The sequence below is a fragment of the Leishmania major genome, chromosome 35 (assembly GCF_000002725.2).
Source record: "Leishmania major strain Friedlin complete genome, chromosome 35".
In the NCBI taxonomy this organism is placed as follows: Eukaryota; Euglenozoa; class Kinetoplastea; order Trypanosomatida; family Trypanosomatidae; genus Leishmania; species Leishmania major.
In genome coordinates, this window is record NC_007284.2 from 772,532 (window position 1) to 785,581 (window position 13,050).

General features: G+C 60.4%; 7 protein-coding genes across 7 annotated transcripts; all 7 read left to right on the forward strand.

Annotated features, from left to right (window-relative positions):
• Positions 1-1,416: 1,416 nt before the first annotated feature.
• LMJF_35_1880 (putative 60S ribosomal protein L5) lies at positions 1,417-2,334 on the forward strand (the record flags this gene model as incomplete). The annotated part of the gene is made up of 1 exon (XM_003722531.1): positions 1,417-2,334. One exon carries the CDS (start codon positions 1,417-1,419, stop codon positions 2,332-2,334), a length of 918 nt encoding a protein of 305 aa, XP_003722579.1.
• Positions 2,335-3,511: 1,177 nt separating this feature from the next.
• Positions 3,512-4,498, forward strand: LMJF_35_1890 (putative 60S ribosomal protein L5; the record flags this gene model as incomplete). Its single annotated transcript, XM_003722532.1, has 1 exon — positions 3,512-4,498. One exon carries the CDS (start codon positions 3,512-3,514, stop codon positions 4,496-4,498), a length of 987 nt encoding a protein of 328 aa, XP_003722580.1.
• A 959-nt stretch (positions 4,499-5,457) lies between these two features.
• On the forward strand, positions 5,458-6,375 carry LMJF_35_1900 (putative 60S ribosomal protein L5; the record flags this gene model as incomplete). The annotated part of the gene is made up of 1 exon (XM_003722533.1): positions 5,458-6,375. The coding sequence occupies one exon, from the start codon at positions 5,458-5,460 to the stop codon at positions 6,373-6,375; it is 918 nt and encodes a 305-aa protein (XP_003722581.1).
• An 850-nt stretch (positions 6,376-7,225) lies between these two features.
• Positions 7,226-7,828, forward strand: LMJF_35_1910 (putative ribosomal protein L15; the record flags this gene model as incomplete). The annotated part of the gene is made up of 1 exon (XM_003722534.1): positions 7,226-7,828. One exon carries the CDS (start codon positions 7,226-7,228, stop codon positions 7,826-7,828), a length of 603 nt encoding a protein of 200 aa, XP_003722582.1.
• A 1,005-nt stretch (positions 7,829-8,833) lies between these two features.
• LMJF_35_1920 (putative 60S Ribosomal protein L36) lies at positions 8,834-9,151 on the forward strand (the record flags this gene model as incomplete). The annotated part of the gene is made up of 1 exon (XM_003722535.1): positions 8,834-9,151. The coding sequence occupies one exon, from the start codon at positions 8,834-8,836 to the stop codon at positions 9,149-9,151; it is 318 nt and encodes a 105-aa protein (XP_003722583.1).
• Positions 9,152-9,796: 645 nt separating this feature from the next.
• On the forward strand, positions 9,797-10,816 carry LMJF_35_1930 (hypothetical protein; the record flags this gene model as incomplete). The annotated part of the gene is made up of 1 exon (XM_003722536.1): positions 9,797-10,816. One exon carries the CDS (start codon positions 9,797-9,799, stop codon positions 10,814-10,816), a length of 1,020 nt encoding a protein of 339 aa, XP_003722584.1.
• An 842-nt stretch (positions 10,817-11,658) lies between these two features.
• Positions 11,659-13,005, forward strand: LMJF_35_1940 (hypothetical protein; the record flags this gene model as incomplete). The annotated part of the gene is made up of 1 exon (XM_003722537.1): positions 11,659-13,005. One exon carries the CDS (start codon positions 11,659-11,661, stop codon positions 13,003-13,005), a length of 1,347 nt encoding a protein of 448 aa, XP_003722585.1.
• Positions 13,006-13,050: the final 45 nt, after the last annotated feature.

Genomic DNA, 13,050 nt, shown 5'->3' on the forward strand with positions numbered 1-13,050 from the left:
TTCGCCGTGCTCTTTCTGCTCGGTAAACGAAGCTTGCGCGCGTAGGGGACGCGGGGAGAGGGAAAGAGGGCAGCGCTGAAGCGCGGAGGGGACAGGCCAACCGTGCACGCACTCCGCTTGCACGAGCGGAGGCGGGTGGAGGGGTGGGGGAGAAAGGCATCGACATCGTCTTCATTCTCTTTGTCATCTATCCTCTTATGGCGCCCCTTGTCGGTGCGCTCGTGTGTGGCCCCCCTCCTCCCCCCATGCTGCCGTCCCTTACCACCACCACCGCCACCGCTTCTTTGTTGCGTTGACCTTCTTCCCTGTCCTCTCTCTTTATCCCTCTCTTGTACCTCTCGGCTTGCCTTCTTTTTCTCCTCTCGCTTTCTTGGAACCGCCTCTTTGAATCTGTTTTGCCACCGTTCTCCCACCATGTATGCTGTATGACTGCTGCTGCTATCACTGCCCCGGTGACTGCCCCCCCCCCTTTCCCCCTTCTTCACTTCCTCTCTTGCTCTCCTTGCTTCATCTGCCCTTCTGAAGGGTGCAGCGATGCTCGAACTCTAACGCGCAGCATCATCAGCCTCTCTCTCCTCCCTCCCCCTTTTCCTCCACACGCGCACGCACTGCGACACTTGGGGAAGGACCTGCACTGTACCCAGCAAGGCCTTGTACCACCTTTTCCCCTTTCTCTCTGTGCGTTTAATCGCAGATGTCTGCCGATTATGTTGGCACACGCTCCTCACCCGAGTCTCAAAAAGCAGTAGTGAAACTAGGCGAAGGGCAGGAATGACATGGTCGCTTGTTGGGTATGAGGCTCAGCGGCACCACTCTTCACGTCGACCTAGACGATGCGCCGTTATCGTTGGCGGTGAAAGGCGGACAAGTTGGGGCGCGCAGCGGAAACAACCTGGGGTGAGGCGTGGGGTGGTGGTCGTGGTCGTGTCGCAGTCTGCAGCTCCTTCCACCAGACTCCCAGACACACAGACATACGCAAGTGAGGAGCCAGGCCAGGCCACTTGTGCTTTTCCTTTCTCTGTGCTCTCGCCTTCTCTCCTTCCTTTTCGCACAACAAGGCAGGTTGTGCACTGTGTAGCTCAACGGTGTCATTCCTCTCCCCTCCTTCCCACAGGTGTGCTCACTGTGCACACGCACTCGCGATTACCTCTTATCTTTCATTCTCTCTTCCTTCTCTTCTTTTCCCTCTGCCTACTTGACATGCTGCTGCCCTTCTCCTTCCTCTCCTTTATCTACCTGCATTGCTCATACTCTCGTGCATCGCATGCGCACCTTTCGTGACACGCTTTCCTTCCTTCGTCCTGCTCTCCTCCCTGCACTCACCATCGTGCATCTTTGACGCACCTCTTTTCCCACTTTACCCCCGTCTCCGCTCACAACAACAGAGGTTTTCGAACACTCGCCCACACACTCGAGATGCCGTTCGTCAAGGTCGTGAAGAACAAGGCGTACTTCAAGCGCTTCCAGGTGAAGTACCGCCGTCGCCGCGAGGGCAAGACGGACTACCACGCGCGCCGGCAGATGGTGCTGCAGGACAAGACGAAGTTCGGCTCGCCCAAGTACCGCCTTGTTGTGCGCATCACGAACAAGGACATCATTGCGCAGATCGTGCAGGCGAAGATCGTCGGCGACGAGGTGGTGATGGCCGCGTACGCGCACGAGCTGCCTGCGTTCGGCATTGAGCACGGCCTGACAAACTACGCTGCTGCGTACGCGACTGGTCTGCTGCTGGCGCGCCGCACGCTGGCGAAGCTGGGCATCGCGGACAAGTTCCAGGGCGCGAAGGAGGCGGACGGCTCGTACTCTGCTGTGCGCACGAAGAAGGACGACGAGGGCGACGACGAGGAGCGCTTTCCGTTCAAGGCGATCCTGGACGTCGGCCTTGCGCGCACGACGACCGGCGCCCGCGTGTTCGGCGTGCTGAAGGGCGCGGTGGACGGCGGTATGGCTGTGCCGCACCGCCCCAACCGCTTCCCCGGCTACAACAAGGAGAAGAGCTCGCTGGACGCGAAGGTGCACCGCGACCGCATCTTTGGCAAGCACGTGGCGGACTACCTGAAGCAGGTGAAGGAGGAGGCGAGCTCGAACCCTGACGAGAAGTGCGTGCAGTTCTCGAAGTACATGGCCGCGAAGGTTTTGCCGGAGAGCATCGAGGGCATGTACAAGAAGGCGCACGCGGCGATCCGCGCGGACCCGTCGAAGTCGCTGCCGAAGAAGGCGAAGAAGGAGGGCGTCGCGCACAAGAGCTACAAGACGAAGAAGCTGAGCGGCGCGGAGAAGAGGGCCGCCGCGAAGGCGAAGGTCGCGGCCATCCGCGAGCGCCTCGGCAAGTAAGTCAGCTGCTGCTTGCGAGGGCTGTCGCTGGCTTATCTGGACGCACGCGGGCTGGGTGTCTGTGCCTCTGTTTCGTTTCCAATCACGCCTTTCTTTTTTTTTTTTTCGTGTTGGTTCGTGTTCTACTCAATTTTCTTTCGTGTCCAAGGAAGTGACTAAGCAGCCGCAGTAACTCGTGAAGGCGCACCCACGGCGCATCGAAAAACGCAGCAGCAGAAACGACACACGCGTACGCACGCGCAACAGCCAAACGAAGGACAACCCGAAACAATCGAACCAACACACGAAGAAGCGGGGAGCTTAGACGGGGAAAGAGGTGGTGGTAAGGGGGGAGGGGCGAGGGAGCAGGAGCCAGAGTTTGAAGAACGAGAGTGTGCCTGCATGCCACTCGGGGTTCGAAGGGAGGTCGGGGGGGGGGACACGTTGAGAAGGCGAGAGGGAAGAAAGAGGCCACATGGGGGACTTGATGGCGCCATCCTGGGGACTGTTGTGAGCGGTGACGGGACGAGTGGGGGTATCGCGGTGGTAGTTGGCGAGACAGAGGCAGCAAGCTGAACCAAAATGTGCAATGCAGAGGATGGACGTTTTGCACGGAGATGTGCCCCGCACGCGCGCCTGTTGCATCATGCCAATGCGTCTGTGCGAAGGCGCGCGCGGTTGGCTGGTTTTATCGCTCGCTTCTTTTCGCTTTCCGCCTGTCCCACTTGCGCGCTTGCTGTCGCGCTCTACTAGTCATCATCATCTCGGCATTTTCCTTAGAGTATCCGCCACTGTTGCTGCGGCGGCCGGGGGGAGACGCACACACAAAAAGGAAGCCCATTTAGTCCGAGGTTTCTTTTCTCGCGCATCGATTTCTTCTTTTCCTGTGCTCTTCGCCCCGAAGCTTCCCACTTTGTCGGACGCGGATTTTGCTCATCTCCTTCATCTCTTGCCGGATTTCGGTATTTTTTGTGATTAGCGCATGAGTGATACGGGGATGCACGTGAGGAAGCGGCGAGCAACACCAACAACACAACATGGCGCTCTTCGTGGCATCGTCCTGCCTGCCTCTGTCGTGCATTCAACTGTTCTGCTGCTTCTACCGCTGACTGCTCACCTTCCACTTTCTTCTGCTGAACGACCCTATGCGTTGCGGTGATGGCACTGCGCAAATCACATCCACAACGGCATGATTCCCATGTGCACGCTGGCAAATTGGGTACGCGCTATCATCAAGAAACACTCAACACTCGCCCACACACTCGAGATGCCGTTCGTCAAGGTCGTGAAGAACAAGGCGTACTTCAAGCGCTTCCAGGTGAAGTACCGCCGTCGCCGCGAGGGCAAGACGGACTACCACGCGCGCCGGCAGATGGTGCTGCAGGACAAGACGAAGTTCGGCTCGCCCAAGTACCGCCTTGTTGTGCGCATCACGAACAAGGACATCATTGCGCAGATCGTGCAGGCGAAGATCGTCGGCGACGAGGTGGTGATGGCCGCGTACGCGCACGAGCTGCCTGCGTTCGGCATTGAGCACGGCCTGACAAACTACGCTGCTGCGTACGCGACTGGTCTGCTGCTGGCGCGCCGCACGCTGGCGAAGCTGGGCATCGCGGACAAGTTCCAGGGCGCGAAGGAGGCGGACGGCTCGTACTCTGCTGTGCGCACGAAGAAGGACGACGAGGGCGACGACGAGGAGCGCTTTCCGTTCAAGGCGATCCTGGACGTCGGCCTTGCGCGCACGACGACCGGCGCCCGCGTGTTCGGCGTGCTGAAGGGCGCGGTGGACGGCGGTATGGCTGTGCCGCACCGCCCCAACCGCTTCCCCGGCTACAACAAGGAGAAGAGCTCGCTGGACGCGAAGGTGCACCGCGACCGCATCTTTGGCAAGCACGTGGCGGACTACCTGAAGCAGGTGAAGGAGGAGGCGAGCTCGAACCCTGACGAGAAGTGCGTGCAGTTCTCGAAGTACATGGCCGCGAAGGTTTTGCCGGAGAGCATCGAGGGCATGTACAAGAAGGCGCACGCGGCGATCCGCGCGGACCCGTCGAAGTCGCTGCCGAAGAAGGCGAAGAAGGAGGGCGTCGCGCACAAGAGCTACAAGACGAAGAAGCTGAGCGGCGCGGAGAAGAGGGCCGCCGCGAAGGCGAAGGTCGCGGCCATCCGCGAGCGCCTCGGCAAGTAAGTCGACCGCTCACGTCTGAGTACACGACTCTCTACTTGTCTCCCGCTCTGATGCCTCGTTCCTCACTTCTGTACCTGCGACTAAAAGAAGTGCATCCGCATGGTTGTCTTTTAACCGGGACAGCGAGGCGTGCTGGCGGCAACTGTGTGCGCTTGTGGGTGCGCACGTTACGCTGAGAGAACCTCACATTTTCTTTTTGTTTTCATTGGTAATTTTCTGTATGTCCTTTTCTCTGCCTCTCGTCGCGTCTGCTCCCCCATGATGGGGCGCTGACGAGGCGGAGAGGTCAGAGCTTCCTCGTTATAAGTCAGTAGCAGCGCTGCACGGGCCACCCTATGGAGGACGAAGGGGTGCTGCGTGGACAAGGGAGCGCAGTGCGCCAGAACGCAAGCGTGTGCGCTTGTAGGTGCGCACATGTTTGCTATTTTTTCTCTCCGTTCCGCTCTGGCTAGTTATCTTCACCACTGCGGAGTGGGTGGTGGCCTGCTGCAGAGACTGCAACATTGCTCCCGGTGCGGGCTGTTTGTGGTCATCGCGTATGCGCAGCTGCAGTGTGCGGGGGGGGCATTCAGGCACGGTCTTACTTCGGTCTCCGCTGCTATGGATGCGTCCTGATGAAGAGCCTGCCTATGGATTGCCTTTCTGTCGGCGCTCTTGTCCATCTCTACAGTAGCTCAACTTTCTGCACTTGTTGTTCCTCTTTTTGTTCTTTGGCATCTCCGCCTGTCTTGGTGATGAGTACTGCCTTGCGTCTCCACGAACTGAACCAACGGCTGCACATCGTCCCCTTCCCTTGCGGATATAAAACGTGTGCCTGCGTGACTTTCTCACGTTCGCCGCACGCTCACGCACGTTCGACTTCACATTGATGCGCGCATGCGCACCATGGCGCTTTTTGAAGTTTCTACGCCTCGCCATCGTACAACAACTTAAACTAACAACTCGCCCACACACTCGAGATGCCGTTCGTCAAGGTCGTGAAGAACAAGGCGTACTTCAAGCGCTTCCAGGTGAAGTACCGCCGTCGCCGCGAGGGCAAGACGGACTACCATGCGCGCCGGCAGATGGTGCTGCAGGACAAGACGAAGTTCGGCTCGCCCAAGTACCGCCTTGTTGTGCGCATCACGAACAAGGACATCATTGCGCAGATCGTGCAGGCGAAGATCGTCGGCGACGAGGTGGTGATGGCCGCGTACGCGCACGAGCTGCCTGCGTTCGGCATTGAGCACGGCCTGACAAACTACGCTGCTGCGTACGCGACTGGTCTGCTGCTGGCGCGCCGCACGCTGGCGAAGCTGGGCATCGCGGACAAGTTCCAGGGCGCGAAGGAGGCGGACGGCTCGTACTCTGCTGTGCGCACGAAGAAGGACGACGAGGGCGACGACGAGGAGCGCTTTCCGTTCAAGGCGATCCTGGACGTCGGCCTTGCGCGCACGACGACCGGCGCCCGCGTGTTCGGCGTGCTGAAGGGCGCGGTGGACGGCGGTATGGCTGTGCCGCACCGCCCCAACCGCTTCCCCGGCTACAACAAGGAGAAGAGCTCGCTGGACGCGAAGGTGCACCGCGACCGCATCTTTGGCAAGCACGTGGCGGACTACCTGAAGCAGGTGAAGGAGGAGGCGAGCTCGAACCCTGACGAGAAGTGCGTGCAGTTCTCGAAGTACATGGCCGCGAAGGTTTTGCCGGAGAGCATCGAGGGCATGTACAAGAAGGCGCACGCGGCGATCCGCGCGGACCCGTCGAAGTCGCTGCCGAAGAAGGCGAAGAAGGAGGGCGTCGCGCACAAGAGCTACAAGACGAAGAAGCTGAGCGGCGCGGAGAAGAGGGCCGCCGCGAAGGCGAAGGTCGCGGCCATCCGCGAGCGCCTCGGCAAGTAAGTCAGCTGCTGCTTGCGAGGGCTGTCGCTGGCTTCTTTCGTGTACGTTGCTCACTGCGTTGGCGCAGGTGAATGTCACTGGCTGTCATTCCCTCGCCGCGGTGCGCGTGCGGACGGTGGTCGGCGTTTCGCGCAAGGCGGTGCGTGAACCTGCACTCGCCGCGCGGTCCTCTCTTTGCTTTCTGACGGCGTGCTCGTGTGTTAGTGTTTTCAATGTGGTTTCCATGTTTTACTGATTTTCAGATCGGCGCAGGCATGACACGCTCGTGCCTCCCTCCCAATACAAACGAAAACGGAAGGAATCCAAAGTACAGTGTGGCGAGGGAAGGCGAGAAATGGGGGCGCATCATTTCCGTTTTGCGGAGAGACGCCCGTCGGATGCTGCTGTCGGTTTTAGGCGATGTTCGGTGCTGATGCGGATGGGCGTGCCCTTCTCTCTCTCTGCAGAGGACGATAGAGGGGAGATGTGCGTGTGTCCTGAACCTTTCCTGGGCGTCTGCCATGTCGTCTGACGAAAAGCAGTCCGTTCGGTTTACCGACCCGCCCCGACGTGCGTGGGGCTGCGTGGCATGCGCATCGGATGGCGCTGCGGCCGCACTGCAACCTTCCCTCTCTTTTTTAGCTCGTCGCCTTCCGCTTCGGCCGCACTTTCCACTCGCACTGATGTCTCTCCCTCGCTTCATTGCCTGCTTTGTTTCTCCGTCTTCCCTCACCCACTTTCCCGCGCCTCCTCTTCTCTGGTTCTCCTTTCGTGCCGCGACGCTCGCTTCCGCGACGATGCCCCTGTCTGACGCGCAACACCGCCGCGTGGCAGACCGACAGCGCCAGGTGTAGTAACCATGGGGGCTTTCATGTACTTGAACGAGCTGTGGAAGAAGAAGTCTTCCGATGTGATGCGCTTTATCCAGCGTATCCGCTCGTGGGAGTTCCGTCACCAGCACACGGTCGTGCGCCTGCGCCGCCCCACGCGCCCGGAGAAGGCCCGCATGCTTGGCTACAAGACGAAGCAGGGCTTCTGCGTGTTCCGTGTGCGCGTGCGCCGTGGTGGCCGTAAACGCCCGGTCCACAAGGGTATCACGTACGGTAAGCCGAAAACCAGCGGTGTGCTCGGCATGAAGCTCAACAAGAACAACCAGGCCGTTGCGGAGCAGCGTCTGGGCAAGCGCTTCGGCAACCTGCGCGTGCTGAACTCGTACTGGGTGAACATGGACTCCACGTTCAAATGGTACGAGGTCATCGCCGTTGACCCGATGTGCAAGACCATCCGCCGCGACCCCCGCATCAACTGGATCGTCAACTCCGTGCACAAGCACCGTGAGCAGCGCGGTCTGACCTCTGCTGGTCGCAAGCACCGTGGTCTGCGCCACAAGGGTCACAAGGCCTCCAAGCTGCGCCCGTCTTACCGCGCTGCGTGGCGCCGCAACAACCGCATCGTGTTCCTGCGCAAGCGTTAGGAAACCCATCCAGGGTGCAGCTGACGCTGCACCACACACGCCAGCGAGGGTGCCGAGACAACACAGGTCGCCTCTCTCTTCTCGCGTCGAGCTCTTACGAGCGACGGCGGCGGGGGTTCGTGGTGGACAGTTTGCTGTACTTGAGCTCTCCTTCGCTTACACGTGTGCACGGCGCGGGCGTGTCCGCTGCGGTGCTGACACGGCGCTCGGTGTCATTTCTCGTTTTCTTATTTGATCTCTTTACCAGAAATAAACAGTAGATCACTGTATGCTGAAACACGGATATGCGTGCAGCCCTGAGTGGCTCCTGTACGGTCGGCCGGGAACAGCACTGTGATCCCCCTCAGTAGTGGCGATCGTTGTTCCGGCGGCAGAGGTCGAAGGAGTGCACTGAAGAGGGATTGAAGACGCCCGTGTGTGTGCACTCGAAGAGTGCGAGAGGCGAGGCAGGGGGGGGGGGCGATCGCGACGACGACTGGTGTTAAGGAGGCACATCGCTGCTTCTTTTCTGCTCGACCCGTCGCCGCTGTTTGCTGTTCGTCTCGGAGGCTGCGCTTTCCACTGTACCTTTCCGCGAACGATTTCGCCATGAGACGGCGGGGGAGGCGTGCCCGTTTCGGCTCCTCTTCTCTGCTTCTGCCCCTGTGCACCACTTGTACGCTGGCACGCGAGTGCAGGCGGTTCGGTGTTCTCGTGATTTGTCACCGCTGTTCCTCCTCCTTTAACTCTTTCCTTACCCTCATTCTCTCTATCGCTGCATCGTGATGCTTTGTTTCCCCTCCACTCCTCGCCGTCGCTATCACTGCACTCTACGCGCACCTACACACATGCGTATCTTGTACGCTCACCCACCTGGCGTTACCGGCGTGCCGCCTCATCGCCGCAACCTCCGCTGCGTCCGTGCGCTCCGCTGGACTGGCTCTGCAACGAACTGTCATCATCGACCCCCCCCCCCCCCCCAAAAAAAAAAAAAAACGAACTACAACACTTCGCCAAGAGGAACGAATGTCTGCTCCCACTCCCCGCACCGGCATCATTGCCGGCTTCAACAAGGGTCATGTGACGACCCGCCGCCCGCGCCAGCCGTCGCCGAACGACCGCCTTGCTGTGCCCCACAAGCACCTGCGCGCTGTGAAGGCCATCATTGCGGACCTCGTCGGCCTTTCTCCCCTGGAGAAGCGCGTACAGGAGTTCCTGCGTGTCGGCAAGGAGAAGCGTGCCTTGAAGTACTGCAAGAAGCGTCTTGGCGACTTTACTGCGGCCAAGAAGAAGCGTGCGAAGATGGAGGAGGCGCTTCGCCATGCGACCAAGAAGCACCACTAGGCGAGTGCGACGTCTTCCCGGCTCTTTCTTTTCCTTTTAGTTTCATTGTCGTGAACGCAAGCATATCACACAAACAACCGCGATGTCGACACGCGTGTATACGCATACACACATGTCGGTGTACGTCCCATGTGCCCCAATGCACGTCAGTCCGGGCCATGCCTTTCCCCTCCCCCTCCATCCCAACGCGCGTGCGATGAGGTTTGAAGGACACCTCGGAGTGCGGAATGCGAGCGCATCGGCCAAGCCGGGTGATGCACCCCCTACCCTGTGCGACACGCATAGCTGCGGGTGTCTATGCTCTTTTCCAGCTGCGCACAGCGGCAGCTGTCGCGGTAGGCTAGAGGAGAGCTCCTCTCCACTAGCGGCGCGGCCGCAGGCGCACTCTCGCAGCAACCAGCACAATCTCTTCTTCATTGGTCGCTTTGCCATCTCTGCGCGTTTGTCGCGCTCCTTCCTCTCCTTTCCCCCTCCGCGTGCGGTCCTCGCAAGCCTTTGTGTACCACGCGCTCCTCCGTCACTCGCTGCCCATTCCCTAACAACGCAGCCCGTCGCCTAGTTTGTCCGTTCTCAAGGAAGCGGACAAGGCTCACCGCAAACCTGCCGCATGTTGCATGCAATTCATACGCTGCGCGCCCGCAAGTGATGCGAATGCATCAAAAAAAGGCAGCACGCACACACACACACATGCTTGACCCACAAGCGGCTGACCTCGTCGACGCTGTCGCGCGGCTGTGCGTGCTGCGCACGGAGGACTACACACTCCTCCGAACCGTATACAGGCGGGCACGGGAGCACGCACACCTGGAGCAACCGCAAGAAACAACACCGAATCCGTTGCATTCTACACCTGAATCAGTAGGTGAGGCCCCCGACGCAAAGGAGTGCGAGGGCGACGCCAGCGGAGCCGGCAACGAGGCGTACATCCGTTACCTGACTGAGGAGGTGCGCGTGCGTGAGCAGCGCCGAGTGACCGAAGAGGGAGAGTGGCTGGGGGCGGTGCGGCAGTGGGCAGCTCGCTTTCAGGCGCGGCAGGTGGTTGCTACTCAGGACAAGGAGCTCGGCGCGGCGCCGGACGAGTCTGCCTCCCTGGCAGTGCCGGCCATCTGGTGGTTTTGGGAACAGGGGAGCGAGGACGCCTTCCAGCGCGTATACGCAGCGGTGCTTCAGCAGGCCTACGAGCTTGACCGCACGGACTTGGTGAATACCCCCTTCGCGCATATAGACAAGTCCAAGTGCTTGTACGATCACGGGGAGGCTGCGGCTGCGGCCGTCGCTTCTGTCCCCGTGTCCTCTTCCCAGGTCGAACGCGTGCACGCGTTGTTTTTCCCGTCCTCACGAGCTGCTGAGCCGTCCACTTCGCCGTCACGCATCTGGGCTGAGATGCACCCGATCGAAGTTGACGCGTCTTCGGTGCACGAGGGGAGACGGTCTCGTCTGCAAGCGAGCCGCCACGTCTGGCTCGTGTTCTTCTTTTTGTGGTCTCACATTGTGGCTGCCAGCATGACTACTTCGGCAGGGGCTGCTGCGGCTGCGCGTGAGGTGGGAGCGGAGCCTCTGTTTTATGAATCTGTGCTCCTTGGCCCTGCCAGAGACTTTCTCACGAGCCAGTCGCAGCAGCTGCAGTCGCTGCTGAGGAAGCAGAAAACAACGACGTATGCGTAGTGCAACGCATCGACCGTCTTCTCCCTTTTCTCCATGGGCCGTGTTGCGCCCCCTCCTTTTGTCGCTCCTACGTCGCGCTCTCCCCCTTTTCCGTACGCTGCGAGCGTGCATCGGAAAGGGCGGGGGAGGGGGATGGGCGATGGCGTCTGCGCAAGACCTCTTGCTTTCGGTGCTCTGCTGCTCGACGAGCCTAAACATCGCCCTCCTCGTGCGAGGCATACACCCACTCGCACCCGCACTGATACACGTGCTCTCTGAACACACAAGCATAGAAAAAAAAGGAGGGATCAAGAAATACTGTAGGAGTTGCTCGCCGACTCAGAGAGGGAGGAGCAGAGAGGAGTGGGTGTAGACCGGAGCGTTGCAGTGCCACTCTTCAGCTCCCTTGACCGACCTCCACTCCTTCGGCCCATTCACAGCCTGCGGTTTACTTCAATGCACCTTGGCTGGGCTTGAGATCGTCTATTATCCTGTTCTTTTGTTTTTCACTGCGTTACCTGGCTCGAGCTCCCAAGTCATTTCTCCCCATCGACTGTCACTACGCATCCTCTCAGCTTCAGTGTTCTTCCCAATTTTCGAATGTTTCGCATGTGCTGTCCCCCTCTCCCTCCCTCCGCTGTATGACGCGGCACAATCGCGGACGCGTGCCCACGCATACCCGCACGCACCCATGCCTCTCTTTGTCTCCGTTCTCCCCTGCAAACGTAGGCCTCACGGACACGGAGGTGCAAACCAGAAACGAGAGACAGAAGAAAGAGAGCAGAAGTGAGCACAAACCCGAGGAGTGAGAGGTGAGCCCGATGTCGTGCACGTGCGCAGTGGGTCGCGTGCGGGGCACTGCAATGGCAAGCACGCTAGTATCTTTCACGCCTGCCACAGCAGGCGTGCTCGGCGGCGTGCACTCCGTTGATGCACAGCTCTCCGATACCCCAGAGAGCGCGTCGGCGCCCTGCTTCTATTGTCTGTGCTCCGTGTGTGGACAGTGGCTTGCTGAGGTCCCCACCGTCAGGTGTGACGCCTGCGGGTCTCGCACGCACATAACCTGTGCCAGGGACGTCTACTCAAATGAGTGGCTCTACAACGAGGTAGCCGTGGCTTCGACAGCCGCAACAAGTGCAGGGGGTGGTACTCTCGGCTTGCCCAACGCCGCTTCGGTAGCTGCGAGGAACCGGCGGACACAGTACATCGGGCGGGAGCCGCGCAATAGCGAGGACACTGCGGGCTCGCCTACGCCTGCCGCTGTTCTTACCGCGCCATCGGGCTTGTCAGTCTCCCCACCGCTAAGTCGCGACTCTTCGCACACGAGCCTGCTGCCGTCGCCGCAAGTGCTCCGCTCCGCTGCGGCAAAGATCGACAAGGAGTACAACTACTACTGCCACCCCGACTGTGCCATGGGGATGGAGGTGCTGCGCAACCCGCAGTTCAACGCAACCCTTTCGTGCACAGTCGAACATGCCTTCGCGCGAGAGTGGGCACGCACACGGGAGTCGCTGGTGGCCGTCGGCGTACTGCGCGACCACAAACACGAAGCTGGCGCTCTCGACGACGCGGCCGCAGAGGAGCAAGCACCGCTTCCTTCCTATTCGCCGGTCAAGAGTTCTTCTGCCCCAGTGAAGGTGGAGGGTGCAGAGGAGAGCACTGCGGCATCATCCTTCTGCCCTTCCCCTCCTCCACCGAATGCGACAGCTAGCTCCTCAGTACCCGCGGGAGATATGCACGGCTGCGCACCGCACGCGAGTGAGGCGAATTTTCCTGATATCGCTGCCTGCCATCCGGCGGTTGCCCTGGAGGTGCTTCGGCTCTACCATCAGCTGCGCGCCGAAGCGTGGGCGGAGTACTTTGAGCAGGAGCGTCACCACTTTGGGCACCCGCTCTTCTACCCGCCTCCATTCCTCGACATCGCGCGGGACGCCGCGTTAGGGCATGTCGTGGAGGCCGCGTCCCCTCAGGGGCAGGCGGCGCGACTCTACCTTCTCGACCGCAGCACGCACCCCGTGGGATCGGCGGTGGCGATACCGGTCGGTGTCCTGACGCGGTGGCAGCAGCCGACGGAGGCGCCGCTCATCAAGGAGAACGACTCAAACAACTTTGTGGCGGAGGCGCTCGATCGGCTCGTGAATGACGCTGTGGCGCCGGAGACGGTGGTCGTGTACCGCAAGTGCAGCAAGGAGGGCCTCGTGCTGGTGTGAGAGCACGGTGACGCTGGCTCCGGCCTAGCAGAGAGGAAAACCAGC